The sequence below is a fragment of the Tympanuchus pallidicinctus genome, unplaced genomic scaffold, assembly GCF_026119805.1.
Source record: "Tympanuchus pallidicinctus isolate F22 unplaced genomic scaffold, pur_lepc_1.0 scaffold48, whole genome shotgun sequence".
NCBI lineage: Eukaryota > Metazoa > Chordata > Aves > Galliformes > Phasianidae > Tympanuchus > Tympanuchus pallidicinctus.
Genome location: NW_026294767.1, coordinates 820,200 through 835,196, shown reverse-complemented (window position 1 = coordinate 835,196; position 14,997 = coordinate 820,200). Strand labels below are relative to the sequence as shown.

The following is a 14,997-nucleotide window of genomic DNA, read 5'->3' as shown; positions in this document are numbered from 1 at the left end:
AAGCAATGGGGTGCCCCAAGGAGAGGCACAGCGCTGTCCCCATAGCAATGGCTATCCTGGAATGGGGCACAGCTCCGTCCCCACAGCACTGACCCCATAGCAATGGGGTGTCCTGGAATGGGGCACAGAACTGACCCCACAGCAATATGGGGTATCCCGAAGTGGGTCAGAGCACTGTTCCCAAAGCAATGGGGGCCCCAGAGTGGGGGGCACGGCGCTGTCCCCATAGCAATGGATGTCCCGGAACGGGGCACGGCGCTGTCCCCATAGCAATGGGGAATCCCACAGCAATGCGGTGCGCCAGAACGGGGCACAGCACCATCCCCGCAGCAATGGGGTGTCCTGGAGCAGGGCACAGCACCGACCCCACAGCAGTAGGGGTCCCAAAGCGGGACGCAGCACTGTCCCCATAGCAATGGGGGTTCCCGGAATGGGGCACAGCTCCGTCCCCACAGCCGCGGGGCGTCCCGGTGCTTCGGTGCCCGGCAGCTCCGCGCTGTGGCCGGGCAGGGCGAGGCCGCGAGGCCGCTGCGGGTCTCCGTAGTGGGGAATGATGGTGGGGATACCGAGGGAGGGCCGGGCTCTGCACTCACCTCCGCCGCACGCCGCGCTCAGCCCGGACCCCGCATCGCCGCCCGCCCCATAACAAAAGGGCAAGCCGAACGCGTGAAGCGCTGCAGGGACGCAGCCAATGGGAGGCGGCGTGACGGGCGGCCACCGCCCCGTCGGCCAATAGCGGTCGCGCTTACATAGAAAGGCGGGGCAGCTCCCGGGAAGAGCCGAGCGCCGCCCGGGAAGAGCCGAGCGCCGCCCCCTGCCCCCCCCAGCCCCGGTCCGGCCACGCGGTGCGGGCGGTTCGGAGCCCCGTCCCCACGGTTCAGCTCCTCCCATAGCGGCTCCTCCGCTGCTTCACGGAGCGCGGAGCAAACGGGATGTATTTAACGCCCCCCCCTCCCCCAAAGCGAGCTGTGACAGCAGGAAGCCGACGGGATTCACCGCAGGTATAAAAAAGAAAAAGAAAAGCACCCGGAGCCCGCGCTGCTTTTGTAATTTCTCCTTTGTTACAACAAACCAGAAAGACGGGATTCCAGCGAAACCGGGAGTTCACACAACAGAACCGAAAAGGTGGGGATGGGGAGCAGAAGCCCTCCTTCACCTCCCAGCAGCGGCGGGATGGGAGGAGCGTTGGTTTCACCGTAAGGAACGGCGCCGAGCAGCGGAGCTTCGGGCTCCGCGTTCTGCAAGGCTCGATGGGTTGAACAGAAGGGGGGGAGATGGGGGGACGCGTTTCCCATCCCAAAATGCTGCTGCGGAGCCCCGCATGCAGGCAGACTCACGGCCCCTTGCAGGAACTGCAGCAGGGCTGTCAGATTTGCGTTTGGAGCAGTTTTGGAGGGGGGGTGGGGGGGGGAAATAATAGATAAAAATCATCCCAAAAGGTTTCACACAACATACAGAGTATCAAAACAGGAAAGGAAAACGTACTGAAGTCTGATCTGCGGCGGAACAGGGCTGCTCCCTGTTCCCGTGGGTCCTTTCAGCTGAATCAGGGTTTCCTTGTTTTAGCTCGCGGCTACGGGATGCACACCACCATCCACACCAAGTCTCTGCAAACACCCTTCAGTCGTTCGTTTCGGGGTCTGTCTGAGCCATGTAAGCATCCAGCTCGGCGTCGAGGTGTCCTTTCGTTTTCGACATGTAAGCGTCTAACTGGTTGTCCAGCTGTTCCTTGGTCAGCGCCGGCCGCGCCGATCCTCTGCCTCGTCCTCTGCCTCTGCCGCGGCCGCCAAAGCCGCCTCTTCCCCGGCCCGCCATGCCACGGCCTTGCAGAGACAACACAAAGGTTACAGAGCGCGGCTCAGGGCCGGGCAGAGCCGCCCCGCTCCCCTCCCCCGGCCGGGGGCTGCGCCGTGCCGCCCCGCTCCCCACCTCGCTGTGCTTTCAGCCCCGCGGGGCATCGGAGCCACTGCGCCCCCCCCGGCTCTGCTGTTTGCTTTCCATCCGCCCTCAGCAGAAACGGATCCCGCTCATCATTCAGTCTCAAACCCTCTGCCGTGTGCGGGTGTGGGACGCGATCTGCACGCTGCAGGGAGCAGCCCGCGCCTTTAGGAGGCAGCGCGTGCAAACTTGGGACGGAGAAGCGCTTCGTATTTAGCAGCCACCGCAGGAGACCACGGAGCAGAATGGCAGCCCCACGGCTGACGCAGCCTGCGCGTTGTTTTGAGTGTGGGAACGCGGCACAACGCTCCTCAACAGCTGAGCGCCTTCCCTGCGCTCACTGACACACAGCGATGCCTGCGGGAGGGGACGGCGCTGAGACGGAGCCCAGGACCCCACAGCAGAACCGGGATCCGGGTTGTGGAACAAGGCAGGGCGCTGTGGGGCAAAGAGCTGGAAGTGAGCGCTGTGCCGGACAGCAGAGATGAGCTCAGTCCTGAGAGCAGCCCTGCACAGAAGGAGCCGGGGGGTGAAAAGCTGAACAGCAGGGTGGGATTGCGGCTGGGAAAGCAAACGGGATCCTGGGCGCCATCAGCAGAGGGGGGGCAGCAGGGACAGGGAGGCGATCGTCCCTCTGGGCTCTGCTCTGTGAGGCCCCGTCTGCAGCACCGCGTCCAGGGCTGGGGGTTCCCAGACAAGACAGGGAGCTGTGGGAGAGGAGCCAGAGGAGCCGCAGGGCTGAGCAGGGGCTGCAGCAGCTCCCTGCAAAGCCAGGCTGAGGGAGCTGGGCTCGTTCAGCACGGAGAAGAGGAGCCGGGGCTGAGCTGAGTGCAGCCTGCAGGGAGCCTGCAGCCAGGAGGGGAGGCAGCTCTTGGGCAGGGGAGATGAGAGCAGGGAACGGCTGGAAGCGGAGGGAGGGCAGCTGGAGGCTGGGGGTCAGGGAAGTTGTGTGCTGGGAGAGCGGTGAGGGGCTGAAGAGCTGCCCAGAGAGGCTGCGATGCCCCGTCCATCGCTGGAGGGCTTGGAGGCCAGGCTGGATGGGGCCCTGGGCAGCCTGGGCTGCTGTGAGACGTGGGCAGGTCGGGGGCTTTGCAGGCGCTGTGGGGTCGCAGCTTCGCCATCCCTGAGCTCCCTCCCAACCCAAACCATTCCGTGACTCTGTGAGATGGGTTTGGGGCTGCACAGCCACACAGTGAAATGAGGGGAGCTGCAGCTCGTTCAGAGCCGCTCAGACTGACCTCTACCGCCGAGTCCTCCGCGCCCCATGGCTCCTCGCCCCATGGCTCCTCTGCCCGGCCCCCCGCGGCCCCGCAGCCCTCCTCTTCTCAGCCCCATCCTCGGGGCCATTCCTCGGCCTCCCCGCAGCAGGCCCTGACCTGCAACAGAGCAACGGAGCATCACAGAACCCATCTCAGAGCAAAGCCCTCAAAACAACCTCCTCACACATCTCCCAGCACTGACCTCGCAGTGGGAGCCCTCCTCTCAGCAGAGCTCTGCCTCCCCGGCCCCCACGCATGGCTCCTCGTGGCAAACCTCTCTGCCCCATGGCCAGTCCTCTTCCCCCCATGGCTCCGCGGGCGATGGGGCCTGCAGGGCGGCCCAGCCGTGCCTGGATGTTGCTTTTACCGAGGCGTTGCTTCAAGCTCTTCTGGAATAGAGCGTTAAACAACAGCAAAGTCATGCAGCAATCCGAGCGGCACGGAAAGCAAAGCAGTTGCTTCTTGATAAAAGTCGGGTTTTTGTTCTTAAAGCAGAGGGAGGCTCTCTGCAGCGTGTTCTCGAGCTTGGGATAGAAGGCAATCAAATGCACAGCTGCATTCCTCCTTATCAGAGATTACAGCCCTGAGCACTGAGGTATTCCAGCTATGCGGTGAAGCAGCACAACTGAGAGCTTCCCAGCGCTCTCCCTGCGTGTAAAGAAACACACAGAAGTAACTCAACTTCTGCTGCAGCCCAGTTGTGCAGCGCTGCTATGGAAATGCTGCACGGCTGCACTGTGCTGCCACCCTGCAGCTCCAATCCTTGCTCCACGCAAACATTTTAAGCCAATCTTTCCGACTTTTCTCATTTCAAAGCAGAGTTTAAAGCTCGAATCAGGCTGACGAGGAGCAGAGCAGCACCGGCCTGCTGCGCCTTCCCTGTAAGCTGTGGGGGAGCAGAGCGAAAAGCCAGAGGCTTTGTTTCCATCTTCTGCTCCGCACAGGGGGCGACTTCAACAAACGCATTGCGACCTGCAGCGCTCCCCACTGAGATGAGGGATAAAGACACTCGCACAAGGACAACAGGACGCTTAAACCCAGGCCTGCAGCCTGGCATTTGCAAGCCTCCAAGTATCAGTTTGGTTCATCTGGTCCTCGCAGCCAGCTGCTACCACGAGGGGGTGGAGGTGGGGATGGGAGCAGCCAGCCTCAGTGGGCTCTAAGGGCTGGAAGCAACGTGCAGCAAGTGTTGCTGCAGCTACATTGAGAGATGAAGCACTCAGCAGATCCAGAAACCCAGAATGAGAACATTTCTCTGAAAAAATAGAGAGGAGATATGAACAGCCAGCAAGACAAAAAAAATGAATTCACTCAGTCACATTAAGCAGTAAGTTACACAGCACGAAGGGATGAACAGCACTGCAAGGCCCTCCATCAGCGCTCATCTTGGATTGCTGGGGATGTTTTGCACGCCCATCACACCCCAAAAAGCCACCAGCTTTTTCCCCCTCACCTGCTTCAGCTTCAGGGCAGCCTGCACAGAAGGTCTGTTCTCCATCTGCTGGGCCAATCTTCTGTTTCTGGCACTGGCCAGCTGCTGCTGCTGCTGCATGGTAGCCCGAATATTCACTGGCATCGGCTGTTTGTTCTTCAGCATGTTAGTGAAGCTTCAAGGTCGAATAAAACGGGTGTTTAAATTAAGCTTTATTACATACATTTATTGGCATTTCACGGTTCTCAAGATTGGATCTCCAGATCCCGTGAACCTTTACGTAAAGAGCGGTACTTAGGCCACGTCATTACATACTCCTCGCTTTCCACCAGCGTGCAAGAACTGGAAACTCAGGAGTGACGGTTGTATATTAATTCAGGAGTGATCAAAGCTTTAGGTTACTGATTTTAGAAATGGAAGAAGGAATGGGAAACGAGCGAGAAGCGGAGACGTCGATGACAGGTGGAAGAGGGGGACGTGGCAGAGAAGCGGGGCGAAATCTGACTGCCGAGGTTCCCCCAGCCCTCCAAGAGCTGGGAAACGCCACCAAAGCTCCACGTCATCACGCAGAGGCTCAGAGAAAACTCTGCCCTGGGGACGGACTGATGCACCTCCACCCCGCCGCAGCGCCGCTGCCGCCACCTCAGCACGCTCGCATGGTTCAACCTGCGCTGCCATTCTGTCTCTAGGAGCAGAACAGCGAGATGGTGAGCGTGGTGAAATTAACAGCGACCCATCTGCTGCCTGCTGCGTCCCAGGGAAAAGCCCGCAGGGGAGGAATTTGGACCGACCAGAAGCAAGAAGGCCAGCAGCCTTCCCAGCACTGCACCTCAGCGCTTGCATTCTCTGGAAGAAGCTCCAGCCGTGGGCTCAGCTCAGCTCGTGCCAGAGCAGGAACTGCACACAACCAGCTCTATTCTGCCTCAACGATCATTAAACCAAGAGCAAGATTAGCAAGAAAGCAAAACCACAGCATTGCCGTTAGTTTGCACTGCAGAACTGCAAAAGCTCGATGGCACGGAGAAGGAAAAAATAAAACCAACGCAAGACAACAAAACGGGAGAAAACTCAACAGAAAGGTAAAGAAATCAGCACTGAGAACAGAGAGATGGAGATGAAGCAAAGCGTTTGCCTCTTACAAGGCCCAAAACGTTGTCACAGGGCCTTTGGGCTGGTGTAGCAGCCTGCTGCATGCCTCTTACAGGCCAGACCACGTGCGTGTGTCAGCCTAGGACAAAGCAGCAAGCCTGCTGCAGCTTTGGTAACACGTTACCATACTGCAGCACCGACTAGATAAATGTAAAAACATGTGGAAGAAAAAAAGGGAGGGCGTGGGGTTTCTCTCTTTTGGCACAACGCATCCCGCCACGTTTACGTGTCGAACGGCTTAATTTTAATCGCTACGGACCGACTGCTCCGAAACAATTGCCCTTTTAACCTTCTGTACCACATTTGTTGCAGTTTAAGACAGAGGTGCAACGCCATCTGCTCGTTTTAGTGAGGTTAAAAGAGGGCAGAAACCACGTTGGCTTTTTTTGGACACCGGACAGTGATAATTAAATACTAATTTTCTTATGAGCTGAAGCTGCTGTTGGCTTCCTCACCGCTCGTTCAGAGACATCTTGGTGGTGCTCTTTAGCACAACCTTCGGTGCTGACTGTGCAGCCATCTTCAGATCAACAGAATCTGCAAGAGAAAAGAGGCAGGGTTAGCAAAGGGCACTCAGGTACTGCAGTGTGTTCAACTCAACACTCAGAGCCCTCGATCCCAGCTGCTGTGGGGAGGCAATGAATAAGCAGGCAGGTAATTGCTAACACATGAGAAGGTGTTTGATTGGTTTTTCTAGCCTAGTTGCCATAGAATCACAGAAGAACTGCTCAGGATGGAAAAGACCTTCAAGATCATCAAGTCCAGGGATACAACAGGCTCCATTAGCAAGTTATGGTCACTTATGAAGCCGCCTTCTGTTTAGAAAGCTGAAACCCTGCCTCAGGCAGGAGCAGTGCAAGAAGACAGGCATCAAAACGGCACCCAACCATTCAGTGCTGCACCTCACGACTCCAGCACAGCTCCAGAGCTGTCGGTATCAGCAGGAAGGAAACCCAAACTGCCTTTAAACAGACGCAGCTCCTGCGATCAGATTGGAAGATCGCTGAACAAGAAGTCACAGCATCAAGGTGTTCAGGGTCCCACCGCTCTGTGGCGGGGGGCTGGACGTGAAGTTTGGATGCTCTGACAGCAGCAGAGCTGTGGGCCTCTCACCCACCCAAGCCTGCGCTGCTTTCATCAAATCATTACATGGTTGGAGTGGGAAGGGATCTTTAAGCTCATTTCGTTCCAACCCCCCCCTGCTATGGGCAGGGATGCTTCCCAATCCAATAGTCCAGGTTGCTCACAGCCCCATCCAGCCTTCAGTGCTTCCAGGTCGGAGGCACTCGCAGCCTCGCAGGGCAAACTGTTCACAAACAGACAGCAAACAAGGCTGAAAACAAAATTGCTTTCAGAAATCATTCTGCTTTTCTAAACCACCCGTTTGCCTTTTTGTTCAAGTTTAAAATTAGAAGAATTCATCACCAGAAAGTAGAAAAATAATAAAATATCCACGTGTTGTAACACTGATAAATATATAATAAAGACTTAACGTTTGTTAACGTTCTGGAAAATGGAGCAAAATAATTCGCTTGTAATAAAGGCTGCTTCCAAAATTATGCTTATTTCTACCTAAGGACTGCAAGGGAAGCCCAAATAAAAATACAGAGAGATGTAATTTGTAATTAGAAAGACATTAATTAATGTACGATTATTTCAGATGTGGTTTTTTTTTACTCAGGCACATAAAACACTGTGAGGTTCGCAGGGATTCCAGTTCACATCACAGTACCAGAAATAAAGAATCGCTGAACTGCAGGGATTTGTGGCGCTGACATCACAGAGCTCACAGCCATCATCACAGACCGGTTTCTCCTTTCCTGCTCTCAGCATCAAACCTAACGCTCAACTACCAGCCCAGAACGGCTCACCTTCACAATATGGGAAACAAAGCCTTCTGCTGATTGCATTTCAGAGTCACGGCACGGTTTGGGTTGGGAGCTCAGGGGTCCCAAAGCTGCGACCCCACAGCGCCTGCAAAGCCCCCGACCTGCCCACGTCTCACAGCAGCCCAGGCTGCCCAGGGCCCCATCCAGCCTGGCCTCCAAGCCCTCCAGCGATGGACGGGGCATCGCAGCCTCTCTGGGCAGCTCTTCAGCCCCTCACCGCTCTCCCAGCACACAACTTCCCTGACCCCCAGCCTCCAGCTGCCCTCCCTCCGCTTCCAGCCGTTCCCTGCTCTCATCTCCCCTGCCCAAGAGCTGCCTCCCCTCCTGGCTGCAGGCTCCCTGCAGGCTGCACTCAGCTCAGCCCCGGCTCCTCTTCTCCGTGCTGAACGAGCCCAGCTCCCTCAGCCTGGCTTTGCAGGGAGCTGCTGCAGCCCCTGCTCAGCCCTGCGGCTCCTCTGGCTCCTCTCCCACAGCTCCCTGTCTTGTCTGGGAACCCCCAGCCCTGGACGCGGTGCTGCAGACGGGGCCTCAGAGAGCAGAGCCCAGAGGGACGATCGCCTCCCTGTCCCTGCTGCCCCCCCTCTGCTGATGGCGCCCAGGATCCCGTTTGCTTTCCCAGCTGCAATCACACCCTGCTGGCTCCCGTTCAGCTTTTCATCCCTCTGGTCCCCCTCCTGCAGCTCTCTGTACCACGGTTCCTCAAACCACTTTCATCGTACCCCAAACCTTCCTGAGAGCGGGGTGTTCCCTGAGTGATGGGATGGGCTGGAGCCACGAACCCAAAATCACATCGGAAGGGGAGGGGGGGGACGCAGGGTCTGCCCAAGGACCAGCAGGAAACCGATCTAAAACCCACCACACATCCCAATTTCTCCATTAAACACCGCAAACCACCAGCCGACCAGCACAGCACCGAGCCGAGGCCTGGTCCAACCAATCTCAAAGAGCTGAGAGACGTGAAACAGCATCCAAACGACCCAACCCCCCCCCCTCCTTTCCCTCAGGATCTGAAGCAGAGCTGCGGCCTCCTCATAGCGCGGCCTCCTCACAGACTCCCCCACACACACAAAAACGCCCCGGCCTTCCCTCAGCGCTCCCCTCAGTCTCCAAACCGGTTTCTCACCGAAGCAGACGGTCGCCAGGTCTCCGGTAGGGCTGCCTGCTGCCTGTTAGCGGCTGTGGGGCCGGGGCTGAGCTCCGCCGCCCGCTCCCGCCGCACTCGACCTCCCGCAACAAAATGGCGGCGGCGGTCGCAGCGCCCGCCTTCTTCCCGCCGCCCAGAGCACAGCCGGCCAAAATGGCGGCGCGCAGGCGCAGTAAGGGGCGAGCACAGCGCTGTCCGCTATTGGGCGGACGCGATGGTCGTTCTTCTCTGCCATTGGTCAACCAGTGCGCTGTGGGGAGGACTTTGGCCAGGGTGGGCGGGGCTACGGTCGCGGCCTAGCTGCGCACGTGCGTGGCGCCGTGCGGGGCGCTGAGCGCCGCGGCGGGGCCGGGGCAGCGCGGTGCGGTTGGGCCGAGACGTTCTGGAAGGCCTGACGGTGCCTCCATCCGCTTCCGTGGCCCGGTTGAGCCTGTGGGCGTTGCGAGGCGCTAAGGCAGGTCGCGGCCTGGCAGACGATGGCGCTGGCGGCCCTGCGCTGTTCGGTGCGAGATCAGAACCGGTTCCTCCCGCCCCGCCCGGCGCCGTGCCGCGCCGTGTCTCCATGGGAGCGACGCTCCCCGGCCCCCCCGCAGCTCACCCCCCATGCGGGTCCGGGATCACCTTCCCAGTAGTGCTCAGCCCCAATATGGGCCCGTGGATGAGCCCAGAGCAGACATCCCCCCTTTTCCCTGGGGATGAGGGAGCTGACACAACGCTGCTGGTGGGATCGATGCCTTTATTGCTTAGCCAGGTCCCTGCGGGACCCCCGGGTGCACGAGGAGCAAAGGGTGGACATGTGGGGTGGGGTGGGGGGGCTCTGCTTTGGGGGGTGCCGTGGTTGGGGTGCTGTGGAGCTGGAGCCCGGCTCAGGCGTTCTCCCAGAAGAAAGTGTTGCAGGCCACGGTGAGGGCGGCCACCAGAACCACGTACTCCTGGAAGTCCACCTCCCCGTCGCCGTTCTCGTCCAGATCCTGCATGATCTTCTCCACAGCCCCTGTGTCCTTCTGGGTCTGGTGGGGGGGGACAGGACGACAGGGGTGAGCCCTGGGGGCTGGCAGCCCGTTGGGACGCCCCGTGTGTCCCCCAGCACGGCTCCTACCTCCAGGAAGCAGCCCAGCTCGCTCTGCAGCAGCTCCTTCAGCTCCTTCTTGCTCAGCTTGTACTTATCCCCCTCTTTGCCCGAGTAGTGGTGGAAGACGTTGATGAGAGTCTCCATGGCCCCTTCCAGCTGCGATGCCATGGCTCCGGCTGCGGGAGGCACCCGCTGTGTTACAGGGCCAGCCTTGGATCGCAGTTCTCCTCCCAACCCCATCCTGCAAGCATTGCCCACCCTGCACCCCCCACCCAGATGCCATGCAGAACGCCATCAGCGAGGCTGTGGGGTGCCCCGCTCCCTCCTCCCCCCCTTTTTTAATGGGGCGCTGCTGCTGCGAACCCCCTTGATGGTATCAAACCACGGTGGGTACCCGCGGTCCCTCCGTCACCCGGCGCTCACCTGAGCTCCCCGCCGTGCCAAGTGCTGGGCTGGGCTGCCCAGGGATGTTAAATAAGCTCCAGGCCCCCTCCCTCCGGGAGGATCCGATACCAGGGCTGGACAGCCGGGCTGGCACCGTTGGGACGCCCCGCGCTGCCTTCGCTGGGCTTGGGAGGTGGGGACACCCCTCTGGCCCCGCTGCTCACCCCACGCTTGGAGGAGCACTTCCAGCCCTTGCAGTGCTTATGGGGCGCTTCGGGGTGCTCTGCGTCTCCCCCGTAACTTCACACATCCCTTTTTGCCACCTCTGCGGCCCCTTGGGATGAGCAGCAGTGGGATGCTGGGGACAGGGTGGGCCGGCTCTGGGTCAAACCGTGACCCCGAGTGTGACCCATCGGGCATCCCCCATCTGTCAGCGCTGTGGTGCGGGATGGATCCGGCCCCATCCCTCCTTGGTGGCTGATGCGTGCTGGTATCCGGTGTCCTCGACGCCGGCGGGGGGAACTGGCGGGGGCTATCGGGTGACGCAGCGCGGTCCCCCCGCTCCCTGCTCACAGAAAGGCCCTTGTCCCATTAAAAAAGCCCCACAATCCCTGCCCGAAGGTTGCCTCAGCAACGGTACGGCTAAAGAAACCAGATTCCTGGCCTCGCTGATAATCCTGGCTCTCGTTACCACCCAGCATCCGCGCCACCCGGCCGTGCCCGCTGCTCCTCCCCATCCCTGGATGTCCTCCCCCCTTCCCAGAGTGGTGCTGAGCCCCCAAACCGGGGCAGCCAGGGCCGTTCCCGATGCAGGGGGCTTCTGGGTGCTGGGCTGTGGTGTTTTCACAAGAGCTGGGTGGTGCCGGACTCTTTATCCCAGATTCCAACCCTAATTTGGGGCTAATTATATCCTGCTCCCTCCGTTTCCACTTTCCGCACTTCCTGTCCCTGTGGTTGAGAAATGCTGCGGCGTGGGGACCCCCAAAAGCCAACATCCCCTTAATTGTGCCACCCTGATCCCGTGGGGGTCCTGAGCCTGTCCTGGGGATGGAGAGCTGGGGGGGGGAAGGGGGTTGGATTTGGGGTGAATTGCAGGATTCTGGGGGCTCTGCTGCTGGCCTGCAGCTGGAATAGCTCGGGTGGCTACAGAGGAGGTCTGGATGGAGGTGAGGAACCCAGATGGAACTGTGTGGATGGTCTGGATGGAGAGGGCGATCCTGGGGGAAAACACAGGCACTGCGTCGCTCCAGGACACGCTGCCTTTTTTCCATTAGGACCCAGCAGCCAGCACGGGGCAGGAGCAGAGCCCAGGGCATTGGGGGAAGGCTGTGTGCAGCCCAGGGTGGGGAGCAGACCCCGATGTCACTCACGTGTCGCTGTGGGGAGGGGGGTTGGCGGCGGTGGCACCTTCGTCCCCGTCTCAGCAGTGGGCAGAATGCGGCCACCCCTTCCGGGACTGCCTGACCCTGGCACTGCATGGCCTGCACAGCTGCTGCAGGATTGCACTGGGTGTAAAAATAACCCCGATCCCTTGCAGCCTTTGGCACGGGTGGGTGATGGGAGCCAGGCGGTGGCCGTACAGCTCCCATCACTGCGCTGAGCTCAGCTGGGCTCTGCCCCGCTTTTATCAAACCCCAAACCTTCCTGAGAGCAGGAAATGCTCGGGTGTTCCCTGAATGGTGAGCTGGGTTGGAGCCACGAACCCAAAATCACATCGGAGGGGGGGGTCTGTCCAAGCAATGGGACCGGGTGCCACCCGGCCTGTCCGCACTGGCAGCTCCCCGGAACAGCTCTTACCAAACTGGGAGCAGCGAGGGACGTGCCAGGAGGTTTACACACAGCCTGGAACAGGTTTCAGCCTCTGCGACTCCCGTGCTCCACTTTGACCCAGCTAAACCAGTTGCTCCAGTTGCTGGTGCCGGGGCTGGGTTTGATCTTGTCTCTCCGATCCATCGCCGGAGCTTGGAAGAGGCTTTTCCATCTCTGGAGTCTGGGAGAGGAGAAGCTGCTGGGTGTGCGCTGTGCCGTGGTTGGGGACATGGCGGTGGCACGTGGTCTGGTGGCCTTATCCCATCTCTTCAATGGATGGGGTGGGCGATGAGTTTGGGACGGTGTCACAGCCCGCAGTCACCCTCCCTGGTGGAGCAGGACGGGCTGGGACAGCACCAGGATGTGGTGGTGGGCACCGACCCCACATCTGACCCCAAGCTTTCACCCCAGGACCTGCAGTCCCTGCGATGCTCACTCGTCCTGATAGCGTTGGGGATCCTGAAGCTACCACTCCCCACACGTCCCCTCCCGGGGCCATGCAGCGTCCGCTCCCTTCTCACCCCATCCTGGCACCCCAAATTCCAGGGGTGACGAGTCACGGCCCGCCTGGCTTTGGGGCGCTGACTCACCCCCAATTTGTCCCCGTCCCTTCCGAGCCTGACTCACCCCGGCGGTTTCCCATCTCGGTCCCCTGACGTGGGGCTCAGCGGAAGGGCTGTCCCCGTCCCCCTGTCACCCCGGGATGGGGACGGACCGGATGGAGTGCAGGAAGGCAATTCCTGCCCCGTGAGCTGGTGTGACGGGTGTGAGGGTGGGGATGGGCTGCCTGCTGCTGGAGTCACCCTGTCCCCATGGATGGGTGGAAAGAGTGCGTCAGGGTTGGTGACACTGCCCTGCGCTTTGCTCCAGGTCCCCAAAACGGGTGGCTGTGGGGTCCCCAAAGGGACGTCCCTGCATCCATGCACGGCAGTGATGGGGGTGCTTGCCCTGTCCTTGCTCATTGTCACACTCGGTGTCACCTGGCCTTGGGGACACCCCAAAAACCTCTGCTCTGGTAGGGACCAAGGGTGGACAGCAGTTAAGATGCTGCTGTGCTGCTGCTGGGGAGGGTCCCTGTGTCCCCTCCATCCCGTGCCACCAGTGCTGCGCCATGGGGACGGCTCAGGGCGCCGTGGGAATGGCTGTGCCACAGCGGAGCCGTGCTGGGGCTGCCGTACACCGCGATTACAGAGGAGCGCTCGGGCAGTTCCAACCTCCTAATTAATTTGGATTAATTAATTTTCACAAAGCCCACTATTAATAGGGGTGATGTCAGCCGGCGGTGAGTCACAACTCTCACTTGGAGAAGGGTGATCCCAGCCCAGGCTTCGCAGCTGGGACAAACTGTTATGGGATGAAAGGGACAAAGGGGACAGCGTTCCCATCCCATGTGTGTCCCCATTTCCATAGCAAAACAGAGCCTGGGAAGCACTGGGGAAGGGGGGGGAAGGGGGGGGGGGGGGTACACACCTTGCACCCTACAACCATCTGGGTGGCTCGGTGCAGCGAATGCGCCCTGGGACCCCGTGGTTCATCCCATAACCCATCCCATGTCCCCAGTGCACGGTGCTGGCTGTGCATGGAGCGCTGCTGCTGTGCGGGGAGGGGACGGGAAGCTGCTGCCGGGCGGCGTCTGAAACGGGAAACCCAACGGGAAGCCCTGCAAGGGGTGGGGGTGGGGGGGGGGGGTGAGGGACCGCGCACTGCAATCTACCACTGTAAGACCCCGCAGGGGGGCTGCAGTTGAGTGGGGTAAGTGGGATCACCGCCCCCATCCCCATCCTCTGGCAACGGCCATGAGGCCCCGCGGTGCCACCGTCCCCTTCCGGGTGTCAGCTGCCCTCCCCCGTGGCACATGATGGCTGGGGGGGGGGGGTTTCATCCCTGCGGTGTAGAAGGGCAGCCCCCACTTCTGCAGGGCTGAGGCCACTCAAATTAGCAGCACCTTATGCTGGGAATGGTGGGGGTCCTCGCGTTCCCATTGGGCATCACCCCCTCCCCCCAGGACGCTCCTCTCCCCGCAGCCCCCATGGCTGCAGCTGAACTGACCCCAGTGGAGACGGCCATCGAGACCATCGTCACCGTGTTCGTCTCCCACACGAGGAAGGAGGGTCGAATGGGGACAATGACGGCCACCGCGTTCCAGGAGCTGCTACGGCTGCAGCTGCCCAACGTGATGAAGGTGAAGATGGGCTGCGGAGGGCTGGAGGTGGGGGGTCCTGGTCTCCGTGGGGACACTTTGAGCTGTGGGGCTGTTCCCTGCGTCTGGGGATCTGTGAGAGTGGAAAAGCAAAACTGAAAGCATCCCAGAAGGGCTGAGGTGCTGCAGGTGGAGGGGCCGCGTGCTTCTGTGCTGGGGGGGGGGACTGACAGCGTCCATCTGTCCATCCGCCCCTCTTGTTTCCTCGGTCTGGGCTGTGGTGCTGCCCCTCGTGTCATCCCCCTATGGGGTCAGAGGTGTCCCCTGGTAGTGGTGGCCATCTGTCCCCATGCCCTCCCTTTAGGATGTCCCCTCCCTGGAGGAGCAGATGCGGATGCTGGATGTGAGCACAGACCAGGAGCTGACGTTTGAAGAGTTCTGGCGGCTGATGGGCGAGTTGGTCCGGGCCCTGTGGAGGGAGAAGGAGGGGAGGAAGAAGTGATGGGGATGGGGGGACCCTCATGAAGCAAAATAAAGAAGTTTTCGTGGGCCTGGACATCTCTGCTATTCTTTGTGGAGCCCCCTGACGCAAGCAGCCCTGCCACAGAATCACAGAACCAACTAAGGTTGGAAAAGACTTCCAAGATCATCCGATCCAACTGCCATGCCCAGCAGCCGTGTCCCTCAGTGCCACATCCATACATTTCTTGACCAGATCCTGCCGTCTCCAAACTGCCTTTGTGCTGATTTGGATTGCAGGGTCCCACCTGCACCCCACGTA

General features: G+C 60.2%; 3 protein-coding genes across 6 annotated transcripts; 1 reads left to right on the top strand and 2 right to left on the bottom strand.

Annotated features, from left to right (window-relative positions):
• Positions 1-1,039: 1,039 nt before the first annotated feature.
• CHTOP (chromatin target of PRMT1) lies at positions 1,040-8,983 on the bottom strand. 2 transcript variants are annotated; one of them, XM_052702986.1, is made up of 6 exons: positions 8,791-8,983; positions 6,234-6,315; positions 4,651-4,804; positions 3,400-3,583; positions 3,177-3,314; positions 1,040-1,823 (listed from the first exon to the last, which is right to left on the bottom strand). In XM_052702986.1, exons 2-6 carry the CDS (start codon positions 6,296-6,298, stop codon positions 1,621-1,623), a joined length of 744 nt encoding a protein of 247 aa, XP_052558946.1. In that variant the 5' UTR covers positions 6,299-6,315; positions 8,791-8,983; the 3' UTR covers positions 1,040-1,620. The 2 variants fall into 2 exon arrangements, with proteins under 2 accessions (XP_052558946.1, XP_052558944.1); XM_052702984.1 differs by having other exon boundaries at positions 3,400-3,586; positions 8,791-8,982.
• Positions 8,984-9,483: 500 nt separating this feature from the next.
• On the bottom strand, positions 9,484-12,478 carry S100A1 (S100 calcium binding protein A1). Of its 3 annotated transcripts, none has more exons than XM_052702990.1 (3): positions 12,065-12,478; positions 9,911-10,059; positions 9,484-9,821 (listed from the first exon to the last, which is right to left on the bottom strand). In XM_052702990.1, exons 2-3 carry the CDS (start codon positions 10,049-10,051, stop codon positions 9,678-9,680), a joined length of 285 nt encoding a protein of 94 aa, XP_052558950.1. In that variant the 5' UTR covers positions 10,052-10,059; positions 12,065-12,478; the 3' UTR covers positions 9,484-9,677. The 3 variants fall into 3 exon arrangements, with proteins under 3 accessions (XP_052558950.1, XP_052558951.1, XP_052558949.1); XM_052702991.1 differs by lacking the exon at positions 12,065-12,478 and adding an exon at positions 10,307-11,604; XM_052702989.1 differs by lacking the exon at positions 12,065-12,478 and adding an exon at positions 11,634-12,011 and having other exon boundaries at positions 9,486-9,821; positions 9,911-10,053.
• Positions 12,479-13,731: 1,253 nt separating this feature from the next.
• On the top strand, positions 13,732-14,772 carry S100A13 (S100 calcium binding protein A13). Its single transcript, XM_052703106.1, has 3 exons — positions 13,732-13,828; positions 14,082-14,258; positions 14,581-14,772. The coding sequence occupies exons 2-3, from the start codon at positions 14,106-14,108 to the stop codon at positions 14,716-14,718; spliced, it is 291 nt and encodes a 96-aa protein (XP_052559066.1). The 5' UTR covers positions 13,732-13,828; positions 14,082-14,105; the 3' UTR covers positions 14,719-14,772.
• Positions 14,773-14,997: the final 225 nt, after the last annotated feature.

Excerpts from the sequence above, each read along its gene's own strand:
- CHTOP (XM_052702984.1), bottom strand. The coding sequence starts at position 6,298 with ATGGCTGCACAGTCAGCACCGAAGGTTGTGCTAAAGAGCACCACCAAG. Across the intron at positions 3,315-3,399 it reads AGGAGGGCTCCCACTGCGAG|GTCAGGGCCTGCTGCGGGGA; the intron begins GTCAGTGCTGGG and ends GCTCTGTTGCAG. Across the intron at positions 1,824-3,176 it reads CGGAGGACTCGGCGGTAGAG|GCCGTGGCATGGCGGGCCGG; the intron begins GTCAGTCTGAGC and ends TGTCTCTGCAAG.
- S100A1 (XM_052702989.1), bottom strand. The coding sequence starts at position 11,856 with ATGGGAGCTGTACGGCCACCGCCTGGCTCCCATCACCCACCCGTGCCA. Across the intron at positions 10,054-11,633 it reads CTCCCCACAGCGACACGTGA|CCATGGCATCGCAGCTGGAA; the intron begins GTGACATCGGGG and ends CCGCAGCCGGAG. Across the intron at positions 9,822-9,910 it reads AGCTGGGCTGCTTCCTGGAG|ACCCAGAAGGACACAGGGGC; the intron begins GTAGGAGCCGTG and ends CCCCCCCACCAG.
- S100A13 (XM_052703106.1), top strand. The coding sequence starts at position 14,106 with ATGGCTGCAGCTGAACTGACCCCAGTGGAGACGGCCATCGAGACCATC. Across the intron at positions 14,259-14,580 it reads AGCTGCCCAACGTGATGAAG|GATGTCCCCTCCCTGGAGGA; the intron begins GTGAAGATGGGC and ends CCCTCCCTTTAG.